The sequence below is a fragment of the Petaurus breviceps genome, unplaced genomic scaffold, assembly GCF_028583685.1.
Source record: "Petaurus breviceps papuanus isolate PSGF00001 unplaced genomic scaffold, PetGlider_PUasm1.0 76, whole genome shotgun sequence".
Taxonomy (NCBI): domain Eukaryota; kingdom Metazoa; phylum Chordata; class Mammalia; order Diprotodontia; family Petauridae; genus Petaurus; species Petaurus breviceps.
The window spans coordinates 64,000,913-64,024,560 of NW_027186473.1; the positions used below are offsets into that span (position 1 = coordinate 64,000,913).

The following is a 23,648-nucleotide window of genomic DNA, read 5'->3' on the forward strand; positions in this document are numbered from 1 at the left end:
ACAAGCCTCCCACACCAGGCTCCAGGTGCACGTTAGCCTAGGGGCAGGGAAGATCTTTAAATCTGCATTTCCATTACACATAGCCCTTCCAGTATTTTAGTCTTGGAGTTTTTGAATTATTTTGAACTCTTCACTCTCTTAACACACATAATCCAATCCCCAAATGTTGCTATTTTTACATTCAGAACAGTTCTCTTCTGACCCCTTATCTTCATTACACAGCTACCGAATGAGCTCAGAATTTCATCACCTCTCACCTAGATTACTGCCAGAGCTTCCTAATTAATTACTCTGTCTCAAGTTTCTCCAATCTGAAAAATATCCTACTACAGATTTGCTAAAGCAATTTTCCTTAAGGGTAGATCTGATCATTTGATTCTCCTACTCAGTCTACACTGGTGTATTCTATTGTCTCTAAGTTAACTCATAAATTTTATTTAGCTTTGAAAATCCTAGCCCATCTGCCCCCAGCCTACCTTTTCGAATCATTGGACATCACTCTTCCAACACTCTGTGACATAAACAGCACTTCATCTCTCATCTCCGTGACTCTGCATTGGTCTTCCTCCAGGCACGGCATATACTCCCTCTTTACTTTCATCTCACGCAATCCCTTCCTTTAAGATGGAGCTCAGACACCCTCTTATGAATTGATCCTGTCCTGATCTTCAGAAATCCTATTTTATTCCCTCCCAAACTACCTTGTATTGTACTTTGTATATATTTGTATTTACTAACTTAATATTTACGATATATGTATTTTTATCTGCATTTTCTATATATTTCATTCTAAAGTAAAATTGTTGTTTCATTTATTGTACTTCCATACACAGCATCTAGCACAGTGCTTGGCACACTGTGGGTATTTTAATTAATTAATATGTGTTGATTCATGGATAGGTTTCTAGATCTGTATCACTGAGAGTCAAATTGTTTGAGATGAGAAAATGGGGAAGTAGTTTGTGAAAAGTTTTTGACTTCCCTCTAAAGTATCTTGTCTCAGCAATTTCTAATAATTGCCTGTTAAGCAGAATGATTTTTTCTTAATAGAAATAGTCCAAGGTAGCAGACAGAACATTGGACTGGGAATCAATTCATAGTTGCAGAATTGGAAGGAATACTAGGGACCATCTAGTCCAAACCCTTAATTTTTCAGATGAGGAAATTGAGGTCCAAGGAATTGAAGTCATTTGCCCAATATAAGAGGTGTGATTTGAACTTAGGGCTTTTGAATCCAGAAACATTGTCCTTGCCACATGACCTCCCAGCAAATGAAATTAAATGTCACTTAATTATTAAATATAATTAATTTATCTATTAATGTATTATAATTATATTAAACAATTCAATAATTTAAAATAATTATGATTAATACAAATATTTAATTTATATCATATTTTATAAACTCCTTAACTTCATTTAGATTGTCTCCTGGAAAAAATCAGGTATGTTTGTGTATATACATACATGCAAAAATTATTGCACATATTGCATAATTTATACAATTAATTACATACAATATTGACATATTTTATCATATCATATATTTATATGTGTGAAAAATCATTGGAATATCTGTTGACATATATATATATATACATATATATATATATCCATATGCATACACACACATGCTGCCCAAAGCACATAATTCTTTTAGGTGTAATAGGGACTTAAAACATCTTAAAATTAAAATAACCCCTGCTGCCATCACATAAAAGGGGGAAGCTAATTGATATAGTGCATAGAGCACTGGGCCTGGAGTTAGGAAGATCTGAATTCAAACTCACTAGCTTTATGAACCTGGGCAAGTCACTTAACCCCTATTTGCCTCAGTTCCTCATCTTTAAATGACCTGGAGAAAGAAATAACAAACCACTTCAGTATCTTTGCCAAGAAAATACCATGGAATTATGTCCATGGGGGTCATGTAGAGACACAGCTGAATGACTAAACAACCATAACAGATAGCACTAAAAAAATGTCCAAAAATCCACTAATGTTGTCAATTCAAAATTTCAGCATATGTTTTTACAGGGATCAATTCTCTTCCTTACATCCAATTAAAAAAAAATATACAGTAATAGAGATTTTCTACATGTTCAAAAATACATTTCATGATGAATATTATTTACTATCCCACATGCAAGCTAGAAGACATTGCCCTCTTATCTTCTGTAAGGATCAGTCATAAAAGAATAATTATAAGTGTGGGCAGGGAAGAGGTGGGAGGGACAATGAGGAAATAGACAATTATGATAAAGTAAATGCTGAATGACTTGAAGCAAAAGCTTTGTTAATTCTCCCCAAAGTGTCTACACAACCCCACCACTACCACATACATATTCCCACACATGAATGCACACCCACACACACAAACAAAAGTAAAAATGTCCTTAAATTTTTCTAAATAAAACATGTTTGAGAGCAGGTATAGACATCTATCAGACTCAGGAAGGGAGGTCTAGGTTTGTTGTGCTTTTGTGGCATCCTAATTGAGTCTGCATCTATAGAATGTTTCCTCATCAGTTCTCCATATGTCAATTAAATCCTATGTCTGAATAAAATCAAAACAAAACAAAAAGTGAATTTCCATGCTGAAATTTTTTACTTATTTGCTGTCAGTTTATTTTTCCTATAACAAAGAACTTCCATGACAATCACTGTGTGACGCCGGGCAAGTCACTTACCCTCTCTGGGCCTTAGTAAGATAAGGAGTTTGGAATAAATGACCCTCAAGTCCCTTCTAACCCTAAAATTATGATCTTATGTATTAGGAATTATGTCAAATTAAGTTTGACCACTACCTACCAGTCACATTATAGAAAGTACTAGGACATTCATAGAAGGGAAGCAATGGGTGATGAGGTGAAAAGGGAAGTAAAGAGACGATCAGGAAAATTCAGCAAAAATGCTAGTTCTAAGGATGGTGAATTATAGAGAGCTCAAGAAATTTGAGTTCAAGTGAAATAAGAATTCCAATGCTTTGACAGTCATGTCAAAGGACTCAGGGAATCATTAAATCCCTAAGACTTCTAAGTCTTAAGACTAAATATGTAAAGAACCTTAGATGAGCCTCCTACCCAGATCAGGAGACCTTCTTATAACTGATCAAACCTTGGTCACATGTGGTGGGTATTAAAATATTTATACAATCCAAAGTTGAAAACAGGACTGGTTTTCATATCGGAGTTTCCACATATAATGTTGCTTATGTGACCTTGGATAAGCCACTCTGTTCCTGGGCTTCAGTTTCTTCATACGCAAAATGAGGTGTAGGTGACCTCTCTCAGGTCCTTTGGATAGATTGACTAGTCCTTGGGGTCCCCTCTAAATCTACAATGCCAGTTTCTAATTATAATCACCAATTGTTTTCTTTTTCAGCATAAAATGCATCAATGAGATAAGAAATATAAATCTGAAAAGATACCCTAGGACTGTAGGAACAGAAGTTGGTCATGTTAGAGAAAAACACATGGTTAATAATATATACAGGAACTATGATTATGAGCAAACATTTGTGGGTCCAGTTTTAAGATTTTTCCCCTTGTAAAAGATAGGAGAGAATCCATGTAATGTAGTGGTTCTTAACCTTTTTTTAAGTCATGGACCCCTCCTGGCAGTTTTAAATCCATAAAACAAAAGAAATAGAACTATAAAGGAATTAGATTAATATTGTAGTATGGTAGTCTTAGTTGTAGTAGTAGCAGGAGCAGTAGTAAGCTCATGGATCCCAGGTTGAGTCCCTTATCTAGTCTTAACTCTGCTTTATTTGGCTTCATGACTTGGCATATAAAAAAAAAAAGCTGGATTTGGGAATTTATAGGAAATTGGTACTTAGGAAAATAGTGCAAACAAGCTTTTTTATAATGTGGAGCAGCAAGGAGGATGACAAACATATACACACCATATGGCAATATAGACACAGAATTTTGTCCACACAGATGCCCAAAACTCCCTTAGCACAAGGGAGGGGTTGCTGTGTCAGGGAGATACGCACAAAGTTCGAGTTTGGGTAGAGATGTTTTTATCTTTAAAATGGTTTTTGTAAAGAATAGATAATTAATGCCAGATGTGGAACATGGCTTTCCAAGTTAGACCCAGATGTGGTGTGGCGAAGTTTTCAGGGTCACTTACGGCTACCAGATTTGGGTATGGTGAGAGTTTCTTTATCAGGATCAGAAACTAGAGGAGGGTCTGAGTTGGCTATCTGAGGCAGAAGAAGAAGGGTAACTCAGGTTGCTTCAGTTGACCAGGAATTTTATCCATTCGGAAGTGAAAGTATTAACTGTTTCATACAGGGTTAATTAACAGGTCAGCAAATTAGAAAAGTACAAAACATTATCTGTCTTTGCTTAAATGCTTTACAGGCAGTGGGATCACTTAGCATATATGATTCCATATCAGAGTCCTGTCTGTAACTGTAATAGAAAACAATATAAATAATGCAATTATCACGCCCCTCATTTTACAGATGTGGAAACTGAGGATCAGGGATCTTAATTGTATTATCCAAGATCATATACCTGATAAGTAAAATAACTGGAATAAAAAACCCAGAATTCTTCCTTCTACTCCATGCTGTTTCTCTATGAATATAAATTAATATAGTGCTAAGCTAATTAAGGGAATTATCTTTTTGTGTGTCTTCATTCACACCCTATCTACATTCCTAAGTTTAATATTGGGCAGCATTTTTTAAAAAAGACTGGTAAATTTCCCAGGCCTCAATTCTGAATAGGTGAAATTTCTCTTTGATACCAGTCTATCTCCCTCTTCCATTTTATATTGCTCCTCTCTCAGTTACCCAGGGCCTTTATATAATCTCTGGATGGCATCTTGCTCAAGATTTTTAAAAACCTCAAAATGAGCTGTTACATCTCTTATATCTGCCTCTCCTCCATCAAAACCTACATTCCTTATGTCTGATCTCAACCAAGTATTACAAAGCTAACTGATTAAAAGGATTCATATGCAGGTGAATGAAGGTGAATTACTTAACCTCCACAAGAGAATTTTTAACTTCCTAAGAAATTGCTGACTACAAATAGATCTCAGATTGTATTTCAAGAACAAGGAAATAAAGAATCTCAGGTCTTGTGGGATATCCTATCTATCTATTGTTTCTTACTTATCCTTCTACTATGTCATCTACTGGTGTTTTTTTTTTTTGGAGGGGGGAAGGCAGGGAAATTAGGGTTAAGTGACTTACCCAAGGTCACACAGCTAGTAAGTGTTAAGTGTCTGAGGTCGCATTTGAACTCAGTTCCTCCTGACTACAAGGTTGGTGCTATAATCACTGTGCCACCTACCCCCCCATCTATGTTATCTACTTGTCATTATCTTCTATGCATTCCTCAAAGCACAGCTTATTAGTGATTTGCCCACTCTATCCTCACACTATTCTTCCTCTACTCCAACTCTTCCACAACTAGAGCAACACATTAGAATGACTATGAAGGGAAACAAAAGGAATAAAAGGTATATAGTCCTGTTCACCCACTGGAGCAAGTGGTAGATCTTGAATCATTCCTATCCAAGTCTCCAGAGATATCTACCTTGCAATTAATAACACCAAGCAGTAACTGGAAAGTTTTGTTACAGATTTTGAATTCTATAGTATTTCTAGATGTGGGTGGTTTAAAAAAAAAAAGTGGAAAGACGAAAGGAGACTAGGTTCAGAATCCTGACTCTGCCACTTTTTTCTTGTAACAAACATAATTTTCCTCATTAGTAAAAAGGAAGAAAAGGGATTATATAGAATACAGCTAAAATCCCTGGGATAAAAATCAGAGGATCATAGATCTAGAGTTGGAAGACCCTCTGGTTCAACTCCCTCATTTTACAGATGAAAAAAAAAATGAGGCTGCACATGGTTATGTGACTTGTCTAAGAGACAGAACACAGCAGGAACAGGATTCAAACCCAGGTCTTCTGATTCCAAAACAGTTGGTCTTTCCATTGCTACATGTGTGACCTTGAACATATCATTGTCCTCTCTAAACGAGGGGGTGGGGGTTGAACTAACAAGAGTTTTGATTAAGTAGTCAGAAGATCTGTGTTCAAATATGAATTCTCTTACTTGATGCCTGATTGACTTTGAGCCAAGTAGTCCCCTTAAATCGCTGTCAAGTTTCCTCATCTGTTGAATGAAGATGTGGGACTAGGTGACATCTAAGATCCCTTCCATTTCTACATATATGATCAAGTGACAAGATGTCTGAACTCCCTCCACTACTAAATTTGCATTGGCAGGAAGCATGACATAAGGGACTTATGATTTTAAGATCGGAAAGACTTGCATTCAAAGCCTTCCACACTTCGTTTGTGACCATGGGTTATTCACCTAACTTCTTTCATTCTTATTTTTCTATCGTGTAAAACAAGGGAGTTGGATTAAATGTCTGTATAGTATCTTTTAGCTTTCTGTCTCTGCTTGCTAAATATACAGGCTGTCTCTTTGAGCTCTCAATCTATGATTCTGGAAAATATAATGATTGTTTCTGTGATTTTATATAGTAGATTTTTTGTAGCACCCCCTTGAAAGTACAGGAATTCTTGATGCCCTCCTATGTTCTAATGAAACGCATTTACCTCTTTTCAGTATACTTCTGCTCTGACTTACGATGCTGTCCAGGTGATGACAGAAGCTTTCCGCAATCTGCGTAAGCAAAGGATTGAAATCTCCAGACGTGGGAATGCTGGAGACTGTCTTGCAAACCCTGCTGTGCCCTGGGGACAAGGAGTAGAGATAGAAAGGGCACTAAAACAGGTGAGTCTGTCTATCTAATGTGACGATGACTGATTATGCGCAAGATTTTTTTCCCCACAGAATTTCTTCTGCGTGTTTGACTGGGAGTCCTTCTATCACATGCTCCTTTTTTCCCAAGCAGGAAGTTGTGTCTTCCCAATGAAAAGGAGAGTTCAAAAGTGAAGGAAACGCTATGATTTTTTTTTTTTTTTACCTAGGAACACCTTAAGAGTAATTAGGGCACATTTTGTGTGTGAGGTGAATTTATATATGTTCCTTTTCCCTTTTCTTCATGTAGGTTCAAGTGGAAGGTCTTTCAGGAAATATAAAGTTTGATCAGAATGGAAAAAGAATAAATTATACAATTAACATCATGGAGCTCAAAACTAATGGGCCTCGGAAGGTAAATTGATTAGTGCCTTTAAAGGCTGTCTCCTACTCTGTGATATGGGAAGGTAGGTGATTCAGAACCAAGAGGTCTCAGGGATGTATATTTGCAAAGATTTTAATAGCCTTTTTAATATATAATAACACATTTTAATAGTCTTCAAAAGTGCAGAGATATTTTCAGTGTTTATTCTCAAACATAAACCCAGCAAATCCTGGTAAGTATTGTGAACCTCTAATTTACTTTTTAAGAAGTGCAAATTGAATTGTGATACTTTTCTATTCAGACCAAGAATGAGAAGAAATTGAATATGAGAGAAAAAATATATAATGATCTACTGACTACCAATTTCTAGGTCCTGAATGTTATTTCAAAGAGTGATCTTATGTAATCAAACATCCAAATACTGCATTTCTTAGTCTTCTTATCTGATATACATATATATATATATATATATAGTTTTTTCTGAGTTTTTATTTATATTTACAAATGCTAATGCTCCAAAAAAAATGAAATCCTTGGATATTTCTGTACATGTGTGTGTTAGTGAAAATAAAATGAACAACACAACTCTATAAAAATCCATGACCACATATTATTGTCTTCATTTTTGTTTCTTCTCCATTTCTATTAGTGTTATGTGTATACAGAATTCATCTCTGCATTCACAAACCTGTAGTTAATTTCTGAAAATGTTAGGTATGGGAAGAATGAGTTGAATGAATTAAAATGCTTTGTTATCAGCAAGGTCATTCATCAGTATGCCTACCTCCTGCAAACTTTTTTCAGATTGGATATTGGAGTGAAATGGACAAAATGGTGGTGACACTTACTGAAATCCCCTCAGGGAATGACACATCTGGACTAGAGAATAAGACTGTTGTTGTCACCACAATCTTGGTAATTATTAGCATCTATGCATCCCTTGTTTGTTGTTGTTGTTGATATTGTTTTTTTTTCCTTTTTCCTTGTATGTAGATCCTTGTTGCTTATAATTTTATTGTTTGGTTCCTGATGCCAATAGTATTACATGATCATCATCATCAATATCAAAAAAATTATCAAATTCCATTTATGTACAAAGAATTGTACTTGATGCTGAGAGTATTCCTCTATAGATGGTCATTGCTGCCCTTTAGAAGATTGAAATCTAGTCAAGAAGAAAAGATGTCTTCATGTGGAAAAAAAATCAGAGACTATTCAAATGTGACTTAGGACACAAACACAGACACACACAATCACAAATACACACAGATATTATATACATATACATACATATATTAACAACAGTTTCTATTTATACAGCCCTTTACTATTTACAAATTGTATATGTAGTTGTATATTTAATGGTCACAAAAGCGTGATAGATGATAGTGTGATTATTAATATGTCTGTTTTATAGAATTGGAAAATTGAGGAGTTATGCATTAGTAATAGTGGAGTCTTCTGACTCGAAATGTAGTTGTTTTTTTCCCTTTACTTTGTACAATGGAAATAAAAAAATGAAAGAAATGAGAACCAGCCTGATAAAGTGGATTGGGTTTGTTGTTATTCAGTCATGTCAGAATCTACATGATCTTCTTTGGTGTCTCTTGGCAAAGATACTGAAATGGTTTTCCATTTCCCTTGCCAGCTCATTGTATATAGGTGAGGAAACTGAGGCAAAAAAGGTTAAGTGACTTGCCCAGGGTCGCTTAACTAGGAAATGTCTGAGACCACATTTGAACTCAGATCTTTTTGATTCCAGAAAGACTGGTTCAAATTCTATGTTTGACATGTCCTAGCTTTCTGGTTGGGGGCTTTAATTAGTCACTTTGGGCTTTGACTTTCTTATTGGTAAAATGAGAGGATGGAACACTCTCCAAAGTTCCTTCCAACTCTCAATTTATGATCCTAGAACTTGACTGGAATTATATGCAAGAGGTGAAATTTGATAGCCCTTTTTTGCTCAAGAATACAGATAGGTAGATGCAGATATTGGCTTTTCTGGAGAATCCTCTCATTTTCTATCAGAATAATCATGTAACCGAACAGAATCCTTGATTTCTTTATTTATTAAAGATACCTAATTTCTCACTATATTATGCTATATGTTTCCAGGGAGTGATATATTTTGTCTTCACTCTATAGCCCAGAGTGATATGGGAATTAATATTATTTTTTGTTGCCTTTTAGGAAGCTAATTAGTGTTTCTGATGTCCAATAAGGACAATATTTCATTCAACTTCTACTTAGAGTATGACTACCTATCACCAAATGCAGTATGAAAAAAACAATATTTTCAGCAAATATTCCTATTGCTCTTTTTAAAAGGTGATATGTATTCTATATAGAACTTAGAGTTTATGTAGAATTTACTGTTTCTACTATACAACAAAAACTGTTTCCTTCAGGTATTGTGCAAAATAATTATTCACCCTAATTTTTTTTTCCTCTGCCATAACACTAAGCATTTTGTTATTTCTTCTTTTGATAAACATGAAAAATAGGACCAAAATTAGATCATTTTACAAATTCATCCCTTGGGGTCTCTTTTGATAGTTGCATAAAGGACTTGGGGGGAAGAGAACAAAAGACAGGGTTTTATTTGGCATCAGGTCCAACTGACCAGTATCATGGTTGTGACAATAACCACAACAAAAATGGGTAGATAATGTTAATTTCAGGCTTTAAGTGATATAGAGTGCCTCTCCTATGCTACTTCATTTGATCTATAGTAAGCACTTAATAAATGCTTGCTGATTGATTTCATTCAGACAACACCATCTCCGCAAATTTTATCATAACATCGAGCTCAGGTGTGAATGGATATTCAAACGCAGCAATAAATGGCAGTAAAACATGTTAAAGTGAATTTTATCTGGGTATACTTGTACTAGCATAAAATGTCAGAATGTTTCCAAGATTATGGCAGCAGGAGAGGGCACCACTTAAAACTATTAGAACCCAGATTGGGGATGAATATACACGAGTAGACAATATGCTATAGTAGACAAAATTCTGAATTTAGAGCCAGGAAAACCTGAGTTCTGATTCTGTATGATGATTACTAGCTATGTGATCATGGGCAAGTCATTTAACCTCTATGAATTTTAGTTTCCTCATTTGTAAATAATGGTAATATTTGTAAATTTTCCCACACATAGATGTTGTTGGGTCCAAACAAGATTTTGTTATGTAGAGTTCTTTTCTCTAAGGATACTATATGAATGCCTGCTATGATGATGATGATTGTAAAGTTATTCAGTCTAAAAATATAGATAAGGTAATAAAAGTCTTAGCCAAGTTAACAGATGGGAAATCCTTATGATAATATTAAAGAACATTTGGAAATCTGGTTGCTTAAAGTTCTGAGCTAATATGAAATAACCATACTGTTCCTGCAGAAGTCTCAAGGCTGTTATGATGATAGGAAGAGTACAGTATTTGACTGAACATAGGTCTGACTCAGTATAACATTTCTTGTTTTGTTCTTAAATACTTATTATACTTTTTCTTATAATAAAGCAATTCACTTTACTTCTCTTTGCATTTCTTTCTTTATCTAAATGGATCAGACTGAATTAGAAGATTTTTAACAGTCTTTATCCCTTTAACATTTTACAATTTTATAATGGTAGAGCATTGACATACTGACCTTTCTTTTTTATTGATAATTATTGAATGTGGTTTAATTCTGGCTCCTATATTATTCTTTTCCTAAGAGAGGCATCAGAGATTAAATGATAAGGTTCTGAATTAGAAAAAGAAAAGGTATTGGGAAACTTGTTTAGCTTGAAACTACATATTTTTACTACATAAACTACATAGGTGGGAGAAGAGAATCTACATGTGACATCTATTCTATTTTTCATACTTGCATTGATCATAATAAGAATTATAATAGTTATTTTGAGGGTGAAATAAGGGACATTTTGCTGGAATGTTTTCTATACCTGCATGTGTGTATACACATACATAATGCATATATATGGATATGGATGTATGTGTATGTATAGCCTATGACTTATGATTCTATCATGTCTTCTAATAAATAATTCTAAAATGTTAAGTAGATTGAACAAAGAAGCAAATTAGTTACCCATAAGAGTTTTGGGGGTTACTTAGGTGTAATTTAAGGTATATGATGAACACAGTTACTTTCAATCAGCTGAAGCATAGTTGTTCTAAACAGGAATCCCCATATGTCATGATGAAGAAAAATCATGAAATGCTAGAAGGCAATGAGCGATATGAAGGCTACTGTGTGGACTTGGCTGCAGAGATTGCCAAACACTGTGGATTCAAATACAAGTTAACTATTGTTGGGGATGGCAAGTATGGGGCCAGGGATGCAGATACAAAAATTTGGAACGGGATGGTTGGAGAGCTTGTATATGGGGTAAGAACACATTCCAATTTTTTTTGCACTTTCACTCAAATTATTCAATTTTATTGCTGATGTATTTTCACTCCAAAATTCTATATATCTGGACTCTTATAATACTATTGGGGGTAAATTAGCTCATAGTGATGTGAAATAAACAATCCAAAGATTAGGGAATTCAGCCAGAATTTAAAATGCAGATTCACTGAAAGATGAACCATAATCTGTTTCTTCTCCCTTTAAGCAGATGCCCATGTCCTTTGTTCTAATTCTGGAAAGGGCATGTCATAGAAATAGAGATTCAGGATAAAGATATGCTTACCATAGTCAAGCCAGATGGGTATATTGTACATATTGAAAAAGAAGGGATATTTGGGGAGTAAATAATTATTTTATTTCCTCTTTGTAAGGACTCTGCCAGTGAGATGACCATTGCCATTTCCTTGCTAACCTAGTCTTCATCTCCAATTGAAGGGATGGAGTCATCAGTCCTTACTAAGTATGATCCTCATTATTTTGATCTCCTTTTGTTTCCCTTACAGAAAGCTGATATTGCAATTGCTCCATTAACTATTACATTGGTGAGAGAAGAGGTGATTGACTTTTCCAAGCCCTTTATGAGCCTCGGGATCTCAATTATGATCAAGAAGCCTCAGAAGTCCAAACCAGGAGTGTTTTCATTTCTCGATCCCTTAGCCTATGAAATCTGGATGTGCATTGTCTTTGCCTACATTGGGGTCAGTGTAGTTTTATTCCTGGTCAGCAGATTCAGCCCCTATGAGTGGCACACTGAAGAGTTTGAAGATGGACGAGAAACACAAAGTAACGAGTCAACTAATGAATTTGGGATATTTAATAGTCTCTGGTTTTCCCTGGGTGCCTTTATGCAGCAAGGATGCGATATTTCGCCAAGGTTGGTTACATGCCCATTTCAACTTTGTGCATTTTAGGTCTCAAAAAGATGTTCATGGTACCTATAGATTTACTCCAAAGATGAAACCAAATGCCAACTCCTTGTCTAAGCAATTTCAAACTCCTGGGAGGACAGATTGTTGGCCATGGGCAGTGAAATATATGATCAACACTCATCAAGTGTTGATCATGTATTTCTCTGGTGAATTTGTATGTACCATGGAGAGGCTATAAAATGCATAAGGTCTCTGTCATTCCATGCCTTCTTGGAGGGGTACCGTGTTTTTGCTGCATATTCCTATTTTACAGTTATCTGTGTATCTAAAACACAGAACTGTATATGGGAACAACAGGTAACTTGATTCAAGAGCTTCAGAAGCAGCAGGTCACCCCCAAAAGCTACTTTGCCTAGTCCTTGACCCATTCTTCACCCACAACAAACAATAAAATGAGATAGGATCATGAATGTCACTTGCCAAATTTATGGTGTTATTAAAAAAAGTGGTAGTTCCAACAATTTCCAAGAATCTAGGAAAATTGTCTAGGACCACAATATAGGTGATTTATTAAAATGCTGGGAAGTAAATGAATGGCATATGGAATCAATTCAGACACTTGTACTCTCAATAGTATTTTTGCTAAATCTGGTAATATTGAATGCACCCACACATGCAGAATTAAATAAATGAAGTTACACTATAAACAAATAAATAAATTACCAGTATGTATACCTAAATAAGAATTAGAGCAGAGCAATAATCTTCTCTTGTGGAGGAATGATTCAGGATCCTTCCACTTTCAGTTACATGATATAACAATCTTGCAGCTGGTATATTTTTGTTTTACCTTGACCTGTTTCAGTGCTTGGCTAATTAGTTAAACCAGTTACCTAAGAGAAATGCTATGTCTTCTTTTATCATCATTTGTATATGTCTTCATCGTAATGATACAATATATCTTTAATAAGATGCACATTTATTCATTATTCCTGAGACCTTAAGAGCATGATGATATCTGTGTCTTAAAATAATAAAAGTAGGAACAAGTGCCCTCTTTGGTTTCTTCAAGCTCCGAATCTCTGGTCCTAATGTATACCCATGTATTAGATTCTAGGACAGTACATCTCAGGAATGATTTGGGATCTAGGAGTTGATGAAGTACCTTTGGATTATGACAGTCTGACATTATGCCTTATGGAATGAGTGCTAATTCTATACTCAAGTGTGGATATGGAATTTTTTTTCAAAATATAACAGTATGATGGAAATAATCCTGGGTGACAAATAGTTTTACTAGATGACCTCTGAAATGCTATACAAGTCTAAGATTCCTTGATTGTGTATCAATAACAATGATAAAATGAAATAGCTCATGAAGTAAAAGTAAAAAGGATCAGTGAATATTTCCTTAACGACAAGACAATAACAATAGATTACCTTGTTCAAATAGTGTCAATAAGGATGAAGCATAAAGGATTGAAATCTTTTGTCTAATGTCTATATAATTTCTTATCTATATGTTTGCATCAGAATTCAGTGACTAGGAAATTTTGGTTGACCACGGTGCCATTTGATACACCTTTGGTGTATCAAACAAATTAATCATTTCTTTTCCAAATTTCATTCATCCAGGTTTTTAATAGAAAGAAGTGATTTAAATCCAGGAAGAGGAAGAAAAAAAGTACCAAGTTCAGATAATTGCAATCAACTATTCAAATAGGTTTTATGAACCTCCCTTTTAGGGAAGCATTGACTTTAATATTTCTTGAATAATTTAGGCCTTGGAGAAGGGTCTCTGAAAAGTAAGGGTTGTAGGAACTTGTGATAGAAGGTCAGGTTTTTTTTTTTGAGCAGTCATATCTTATAGCTTTTCTCCACAGGAAGTCCTTTCCTTTGGATGGATTTTTCAAATTATTATTATATTCCTAGGTTGTTGTTTTTCTTCTTAAGGAGTCTGATTAGCTGTAACATAGATATGCTTGGATTTCAAATACCAGAAAAGAAAGTGATAGAAATACAGAGATGATGTCTGGCCATACTTTAATTTTCCAGGACAGTGGAAAAATTGGTACATATATTGTAGAAAGATATGAAAGGAAGAATTCTATCCAATTTCAAAAAGTCAGGTATCCTATGGCTTGATGCCTCTAAAACAGTATGGTTGTTGAAAATACTTCTGCCTGTCTTAAACTTATGAAGAAATACATTTGTTATTTCCATAGCAGTTACTTTGATTCATTTAGTATAAGATGATATTTTAGTATATGAACTCCTTAAGAAGTTACAAGAAATATAAATGTGTTACTCTGTGACCTACACCAATGAAATTTTTTGATGTTTGAGGATTATGAGTCTCATTTTGCTTATCAGAAAAGCATTACTTTACATACTACATTACACATTACATACTTTCAGTTTATTAAAGGACTACATTTTATAGAGAGGTCATGGTGTTAAAGCCTGGCCTTTATCCTGGGGTACTAAGGAGTGGCTGGTAGTTGTCTTGGCTCCTGCTTTTTAGTAGGGGTGGTGACACTACTTGTCCACAGAGCTGAAATCTTAAACATACCTGTAGAGCGATGGTGCATGAGGTGAAGCCTGGCACTATGCAAGAACACCAGAAAGATAGATATCTTAACTTGCAAGCCTGTTTCATGCTACAGAAATGTTCCCTTTTCTTGGATAAATCTTCATTTCTTTGATAGTACCTATGGTAGATGGGCATGTGAATATCTATATATAGATATAGATATATACATATATATGTGCGTGTACACATATCTGTGTGTGTGTACATATGTGTGTGTTCACTTTTTACAAAGAGTGGAGATTTCTTGTTAGCAATCAGCGACAAGGAGAGTCTCGAAACCAAGCAAACTGTGTTAGGGCTAAAAATTGTTTCTTGAGAAAGTATCTCCAAAAGCCTATTGTTGGCAATGTGGAAATGGAATTCATATTACAGAGAGTTAATTTACAGGTGTATTTTCCATTAACCCTTATCTATTTTTGCATACCTCTGCACAACTATTGCGTTTAGTTGTGTGTGATGTAAAGATGGGGAGAAATGTTACTGTGGGTAGAAATATTCTACACAAGTCAAAACCTTTATCTTTTAAGTGTGAAATAAGGATTCAGAGTTGTTTAGCGAATTTTCTGAGTCCACAAAGAGAGATCATGATCAAGGGTATATGAAATTGCTAATATTTGAGATGATAAATTCTTTTTTTTTTTAAAGCAATTGGGGTCAAGTAACTTTCTCAAGGTTACACGGCCAGGTGTTTCTGGGTGGGTGCTAAGTGTCTGAGCCTGGATTCGATCCCTAGGTCATCCCAATACTGGGGCCAGTGCTCTTATTCGCTGTGCTACCTGGCTGCCCTGATAAATTCTTTATCATCTCTTTCACCAAAAGATTTCTAACATACAATCTATTTGTGAACAAGTAAAATGCAATATAAAATAGATATTACCCAATTTATTATTTAATAGGGCATGCTGAAAGCTAATCATATCTGAATGATCTGTTGAATTAGCTAAATTAAACCTTTTCTGTCAGTTTAATATTAGTTTTTCCTTTACCCTTTGGAAGAATTAAAACATACAAATGAAAGAAAAAATTCCCTGAAGGTGTTCCATTCTTCCTGAGTTTCCATGTATTTTGTTTGTTTTGTTTTTTCATACTGGGTTTCCCTATTTTGTCCAAGGTAGAAGTGCAGCTGCCATTTACAGGTCTGATCCCACTGGGATTGGCACAAGAGTTTTGACCAGCTCCATTTCTGACCTGGATTTGCTTTATTTTAGGCAGAATGGTGGTTCCTTACTCCCTGTGGATTACTGTATTGGTGCTAGCCTTATTGTAGACACCAAATCAGACTAATCTACTGCAGCTCAGTATTTCCAAACTTGTCATCTACCAGCCTTAGTCTTCATGGCAGTAAGCTTTATAGTTGTGCACCACCATTCCTTTAATAGCAAACACCATAGATATATACCATTCCAGATTTACATACACACACAGAGCCTTTGAAAAGCATATATATGTACATAAATATGTATATACACATATACGTAAGCATTATATACAATCATATATTTATATTATATCTGCTTTTGAAATATAAATTATAAGTAATATAAATTACATGCATGCATATATACATGTGTACATAATTTTTTATATAATTTACACATAATATACATGCATATAACTATATATGCATATGCACATTCATGTTCCCTTAGAATAAATATTGAATCATTCAATCAACAATCATTTATTAAGTACCTAACAGGTTTTTAGGTACTCTGCAAGGCACTGGGGATACAAAATCTCTGAACAAAATAAAGCCTACTTGCAAGGAGTTTCTGTTCTAATGGAGGAAATTCAAAAGAAAGCATATCACATATATATTTATGCTATTTTTCACATTTAGTGCAAATTCCTATAATTATATTTATTTTAGAGACTAAGTACAATATTGCTTTAAGTTCATTTCATATTTACCACTCTTCTAAAATGATAGTCTATTTTCTCCATCAAATAACATTCTTATGTTAAGAATTAATAGAAGAGACCTAGTAGCTGAATAGAACTAATGGATGAACCAGGAAAATGAGAAAATAAATTATTTTAAATGATTAAACCCTCAATTTTTCCTGAAGTAAAATGTGGCAGCTGTTTATATCAAGTCAGCATATATCATTCCAATACATATGACACAAACACCCCACTGTGAGAAGCAAGTGTGATGTCTTAAAGCATTTTATGATGGAAACAGAACCAAATATTTTTATTCTGTAATATATTGCCTATTACATATGGTGTTATAAAGTCAAAAGCAATTACCCTATACTTTGAGCTTTGTTTTAAGGGATGCTAATAACCAGATATTTGTATTTTCCTTCTTAAGTACAAGGTACTTGCCATATAATTAAATCTTCAGTTGTTATGGGCCAAATAATGGTCTCTTAAAAAAAATAACTCCTTCCAAATTAGGGGTTTCCCAAAATTTAAAAGAAAAACTCCCTTCTGGAGCATAAATAGAACAATTCCTAGGACTTCCCTATCTAGAATTTTCCTTTTGTTTTTCTAACATACATACTTTACCTTCTCCTTTTTTATACCTTAATCATAAAGTTAAATTAGGGTGATTTCTGGGTAATTTTCCTTTTTTTCTAGGTAATTTTCTTCCCTTCTAAATCCTTTCCTATAATTTACCTGATAAATTCACTGATTATTTTCAAGGACTCTCACCAAGGGATTTGATCCAGTAGATATATGTCCCCCATTGATTTGTCCCCAAAGGGGTTAAGGAATGAAAATTTGAAGAATTTACACATTATTTTTTGGATTTTTAAGGGTCTTCAACCTAAAAAGAAAATCAAAGAGTGACTTAATTGTTTGAAAAACAGAGTTCCTAAAAACAGAGATACAAGTTGCTTTAGCAGTGATCAAGGCATACCACATACCTCAAATGCATTCATATTTCCATCTAATTTTTTCACTTATTTTATGCAACACACTGCAATCTTTGTATAAGTCTTCTTCTAACAGAGATAATTTCAAAGTCCATTAGGAATGTGAAAAGTTTTTTTTTGTGTTATTAAGAACTGATTTATCAACAAAGTAGTTTTGATTTTTATTGTGTTTTAAAATGATTTATTTTCTCTGCAAACTCTTGCCTAAGTCCAATCTGTTTTTCCTTGAGTTTTCTGTTTTCTTTTTTTTTTTTAAGCAAGAAGTACAAAGTTTTTTTTTTAAAGCTCAGAATCATTTACATGCCTAATTAAAGCAACAGATACTTCACAGGAATTACATTTTTCCCCCTAATCCTTTGTAATGACAAGTTACCTTAATTTCCTATCTCATATTGTCTTCAGTGGCTACATTTCACAATACTTGGTGGTTTGGGAACATTCTTCTAGCCACTGAAGTAGGGTACTCTTGGTCAAATGGTAATTTTCTCAGTACAGTGAAAGACTGCTTCACTGATTGATTCTATTCTTTCCCTAACTGTCTTCAAAAGAAAGACAGATTGAAATCACTAGACGTTGTGTATTTGTTTGTATGTATATTTACTGATTTTAGTTTTTAATTTTGATCTGTATTTTCCTGTCTCTGATTCTCCCATTCATATTTCTTTTAATTGTACATAGACAGCTGGATGAGAAAAATGTCAACATTTGGTGCTTTAATTTCATGAAGTTTTTAAAAGGTTTCTTTTCAGGATCTTAAAACACTGATGAATTGGACATTATCACCTTGCAAACAAACTGATGTCTGAAGTCTGGACATTGGCCATTTTCAGAAAAGCTCATTGAGCTATTTATCTCCCATCTCTCAAAGCGTTATAATTTCTGATTTCATTAACAAGCAGAGATTTTTAAAAAAATAGATCTGACATTGTCTCTGATATTATAATTCAGTATTTGCATAAAACTGGTAACTTGCCTACTGCTTAGGACATTCATTTCATTTTTATAAATCCATTTCATACTTGTTATTAGATCCCTGTCTGGGCGCATTGTTGGAGGTGTGTGGTGGTTCTTTACCCTCATCATAATCTCATCCTACACGGCTAACTTAGCTGCCTTCCTGACTGTAGAGAGGATGGTGTCTCCCATTGAAAGTGCTGAGGATCTTTCTAAGCAAACAGAAATTGCTTATGGAACATTAGACTCTGGCTCAACCAAAGAATTTTTTAGGGTAAGATATTATTTTATAGCCTCTTTTATTGGTTTTAAATTATTAATTGCTTGATTTTTTCCCCTTTTTTCATCTGTTAAAAGGTTGTAAAAAGGTAATGAGTTTCAACTGTACTATAAATATGTAGAAATGCACGACATTTGAAGTTGCCTGAGGAAGTCACCTCATGTTGGCTTGAGCTTTATTGTCTTATGTCTAGAATATAATTGAAACAAGAAATGCTTAAATTTGGTTGTTAATTATCTTGCTTATAAAATGCTGCTTCCTCTTGAAGTAGATGTCTCAATCTTTCGGTTAGCACTACAAGTCATAAGGAATTTTCTCGGAAGGTACTATTTAAAGTTGAGAAACTTTTTCTAATTAGTGTTGATGGATAATCTTCTATCCAAATCAAATTTTAACTCCATGATAATATGGAGTTTACAATTCCAGCACTCCAAAAGAAAAACTATAATGGTCTTAAAGAAATAGATGCAAAATGGATAGTAGAGTTATAATCCATCTAACGTGTGGTGTCATAAAAATGTTGCTTCTTCTTTGATTGGTATTTTGTCATTTCCACTTCTGCATGAGGATGTACTAGGGACCTGATGATTTGAATTTAATTTGCTATAACTAATTTTGTCAGTGTGAGTTCTTTCCATTAAAGTCGTGGAGGAGAACTGATTATCTCTGAAGTCTGACTCTAAGCCGAGACTGAAAGAATACATGAAATCCAGGTCACAATTCTATTATGTCTAGGGGCCCAGGTCATGTTAGTCCTCTATTTAGTTCAAGAATAATTTAAAGAATGACAATTTGAAGAATTTACACATTTTTTTTTATTTTTAAGGGTCTTCAATGAAAAAAAATCAAAGAATGGCTTAATTGTTTGATCCTAGAGATAGCAGAATGGAGTCTCATTAAAGTCATGTCTTGCACATGTCTGGTGCACCATTGTCTATAGCTCCCTATTAGACTTCTCTTTAAACATTTGCAGATAACTTTCATAATGGGTTCAGAGAAGGATAGAAGACCCTACATGGGTATGGTGGAGAGGTTAAGGTTCTCAACATTTTATTCTTCATATTTCTAAAGCACACATAGGATTAATAATGTAGATTAACTGTAAGTTAATCTACAATTCAGAGAGTCTTTGACTTCAAAATATTTCTAACTCTTGCTATTATACCATCAATTATTATCAATAAAAAAGTGTACTGTATGGGGTATTGACAAAGTGCTCTAAATGAATTAGATGATCATGTATTGTTGTTTGTTTATCTTATCATATTGAGATGCAGTGTGGCATGGTAGATGGTTTTGAAGTGAAGAGGAACTGGGTTCTGACACATGCTGCCTGTGAGTGGCCCAGAGCAAGTCCCTTAGTTTCTCAGGGCTCCAGGCAACTCTATAACTATAAGTTATGTTACTGACCTTCATTAAAAGATATATTGTTCTTATATGAGAGTTCCCTATGTCAATAAAATCAAAGGTTCAGTCACTGTCCTTCTTGTGATACTGGTTATAACAGTAATTAGTTCTACACCAACAATTTTGAGGGTGATGGGATAGTGATGTACATCTGTTTCTTTTGAAATAACATTAGTAGGGTTTTTTTGTGCTTGTAGAAGTAACCAAAATTATTATTATTTTTTTTTCTAAGAGACCAGGATTTTAAGAGTATGCTAGCATTTCTCATGATTAGTACTGTCTGTACTCTTGGCAGAAAGCATTGGCTCAAGCTGGAAGATTTCAAGGCAGCTTTAGTTGGGAAATTTATAAAGACCCATATCCTTAATTCCTTGCCAAAATGGAGCAAATAGCTTGGTATTCAATAATCTTCACAGGCTGGGAGTTTGCTTACCAGTATGATACATAATACACCATATTACTGTACCAGTGGAGCTAATGAGCATTCTCCAGAGAATCACAGGCAGAGAACACTGCTAGCTCTCTCCCTCTGCTCTCTTTCATTGCTCTGGGTCACACTAGCTTTTCTTACAAGTGATCCAGGGTAGGAAGAAAGACTGAGAGATCATTGGTGGAAATAGTGTGGTAGAGAAAGTGGACCTTTTTCCGCTAGGTATATGTGTTTCAGGAATGAATTGTGTGTTTATAATAGTCTATTTCCCTTTTGCTATAGGGAGGACACACTGGGCATATAAACTACTGAAATCCAATATTGCCCAATCCTTAGTTACTGTTTCAGAGCTCAGTTAGAATAAATCGCAGATCCTCTAATGGTTCTGTGACCTCCTGAATGGGAATGGGACTTCTATATCAGTAGCTTCAAGACTTATCTTTCTCATCTTATTTCACTTACTCTTCCTGGCTCCTTTCACTTTATATTCCCGCCAAAGTTGCTTACTATTTGTTCTCCATACTCCTCATTCCATTTCTCACATCATTTCTTTGATTTCAGTCTGTCCATCTCTATTTCCCACCCATCCCTGGAATGCACACCTTCGTCATCTCTGGCTTTCAGCATTCTTGTTTTCATTCAAGCCTCAGATTGGTTGCTACCTCCTCTACAAAGCTTCCCTTGATGACCTTTGCTATTCTCTCCATTCTCAGAGAATTTCAGATTTACTCATATGCATGTTTATTATATCTAACCCCTGCTCTTCTGCAAAATTGAAATAATTTTTGATATGATTTGTTTCCTTTGTAATTTTATGCATTTTATTTTAAGCATTTAAATACATTATTCCGAGTAGTCCATCAACTTCACTGCCAAATGACATAAAGTAGGTTCAGAATTCCTGATCTAGTCCAACCTATGTGCAATATGTATAGATATAAAAATATTATTAAAATACAATGGATAAGCAAAATCCACACTTCAAGCAGACTTTTCTTGTAGACCTCTTTGTTATTATTGTTCAGTCATCTCAGTCATGTCTGACTTTCAGTAATTCTATTTGGAATTTTCTTGACAAAGGTACTGGAGTGGTTTGCCATTTCCTTCTCAAGCTCATTTTACAGAGGAGGAAACTTAGGCAAACAGATTAAAGTGATTTGCCCAGGGTCACAGAGGTAGTATCTAAGGACAGATTTGAACTCAGGTCTTCCTCATTCCAGGTCTGATGGTCTATCCATTGCACCATCTAGCTGTAGACAAAGACCTCTAGTGAGAAAGAATTCATTATCTCCTGAGATAGTCCATTACACTAATAGATAGCCACATTATATTGGCAATGATGATGATGATGATGATTATCGTGTAATAATAAAATATATTTTTTGAATATTTATAGATAGAATTTTCATTGTCCTTTGAGCTATACAATGTACTATTAGGAAAACTTCATGATGATTTCCTCAGCTGATTATACCTGAAGAGATGAATTTTGAGCAACAATGGAACAATTTTATGGTCATTTTAAACCATCACTAATTACTTAGTATTTTACAAGATTATTCAGCAATAAAGTGAGTATTACACAAAGTATTTCCTTTTGAATGGCACTAAACTTGGGGTTGTACAAAGAGAACAACAATGACACAGGCCATTGTTGACCAAATTTCACAAACATGATAAGTGTCTAATAATTTGGTTACTGTGATCAAAGGAATTAGAAAATCCTGCTTTTAGCCCTAAAAAATGCTGCCTGAAACATTATGACCACATCTCTATCTACAAATTCTCACAAATGTGCTCTAATGTGGTTTTATCGGGGCATTGATATGAGTATTCCTTCCTGGAGTAGAGATAACCCATCCAAGCCCCTCCCCACCCTGCAATCTATATTTGGTTGTTTGTTTGTTCATGTGTTCCTCTGATGATATTCTTTATGTTGAAGTCCATTTGTGCTTCCTTGCTTGTCATGTGTTTCAACTTTCTTATGCCTGCCATGTGTGATCCTCTGGATGATACTCTGATTCAATTTTTCTGGGACTTCAGTGTTGCATATCATAAAGATATTAACTGTCTTTAGCTCACAAAATACTCAAAGATATTATACTACAAAAATACTTTTTAAAACTACTAAAGATAATAGCTTATAAATACTAAAAGATATAGCACTTTCACAAAACAATACTGCTTTTAAATGAGAAATACATACAGAATTATCAAATAAGGTGAATACATTTAATTCAGATATCTTTTCATTTTATTGAATAATTGATGTTAATTAACCATGGTCCCTGTAAAATTCATGACTACAGTAATACTATGGGGTTGGTAGGGATAGTACTAGATATTAAAACTCCCAGGTGTTAGATTAAGATGCCTGCACTTCCTCTCACTCCCATTGTCTGTGCATCCTTGGGCCCTAAATGGACTGAGAACTGGTTAAACCAGTGGTTAGTTTGTGGCTTTGGGCAGATGGTTCATCTGAGAACCCAGCCTGATGCCAATGAATAAATGGCTTGAGTGGGTTGAAGATAGAGCTGAAGGGGCAAACTCTATGTTCTCTGTCTTTCTGCCAGCTTGCTAACAGGCCCACAACTGCTAATTATACAGAGAAGAAAAATTCCCCATCTGTTGTTTAAGCTTCTCTCTCTCTCTCTCTCTCTCTCTCTCTCTCTCTCTCTCTCTCTCT

The 23,648-nt window shown here is 34.6% G+C and overlaps 1 protein-coding gene across 6 annotated transcripts in view; it reads left to right on the forward strand.

Moving 5' to 3' along the window:
* GRIA2 (glutamate ionotropic receptor AMPA type subunit 2) overlaps positions 1-23,648 on the forward strand; it is a 215,574-nt gene that overhangs the window by 161,174 nt on the left and 30,752 nt on the right. For all 6 annotated transcript variants that reach the window (XR_011171925.1, XM_069105631.1, XM_069105627.1 and 3 more), the window contains exons 7-12: positions 6,605-6,772; positions 7,050-7,154; positions 7,929-8,039; positions 11,314-11,520; positions 12,048-12,418; positions 18,921-19,119. Coding sequence is in view for 5 of the 6 variants with exons in the window: in XM_069105631.1 (XP_068961732.1) it covers positions 6,605-6,772; positions 7,050-7,154; positions 7,929-8,039; positions 11,314-11,520; positions 12,048-12,418; positions 18,921-19,119 (1,161 nt within the window). In the remaining variant the exon portion in view is untranslated. The remainder of the gene's footprint in view (positions 1-6,604; positions 6,773-7,049; positions 7,155-7,928; positions 8,040-11,313; positions 11,521-12,047; positions 12,419-18,920; positions 19,120-23,648) is intronic.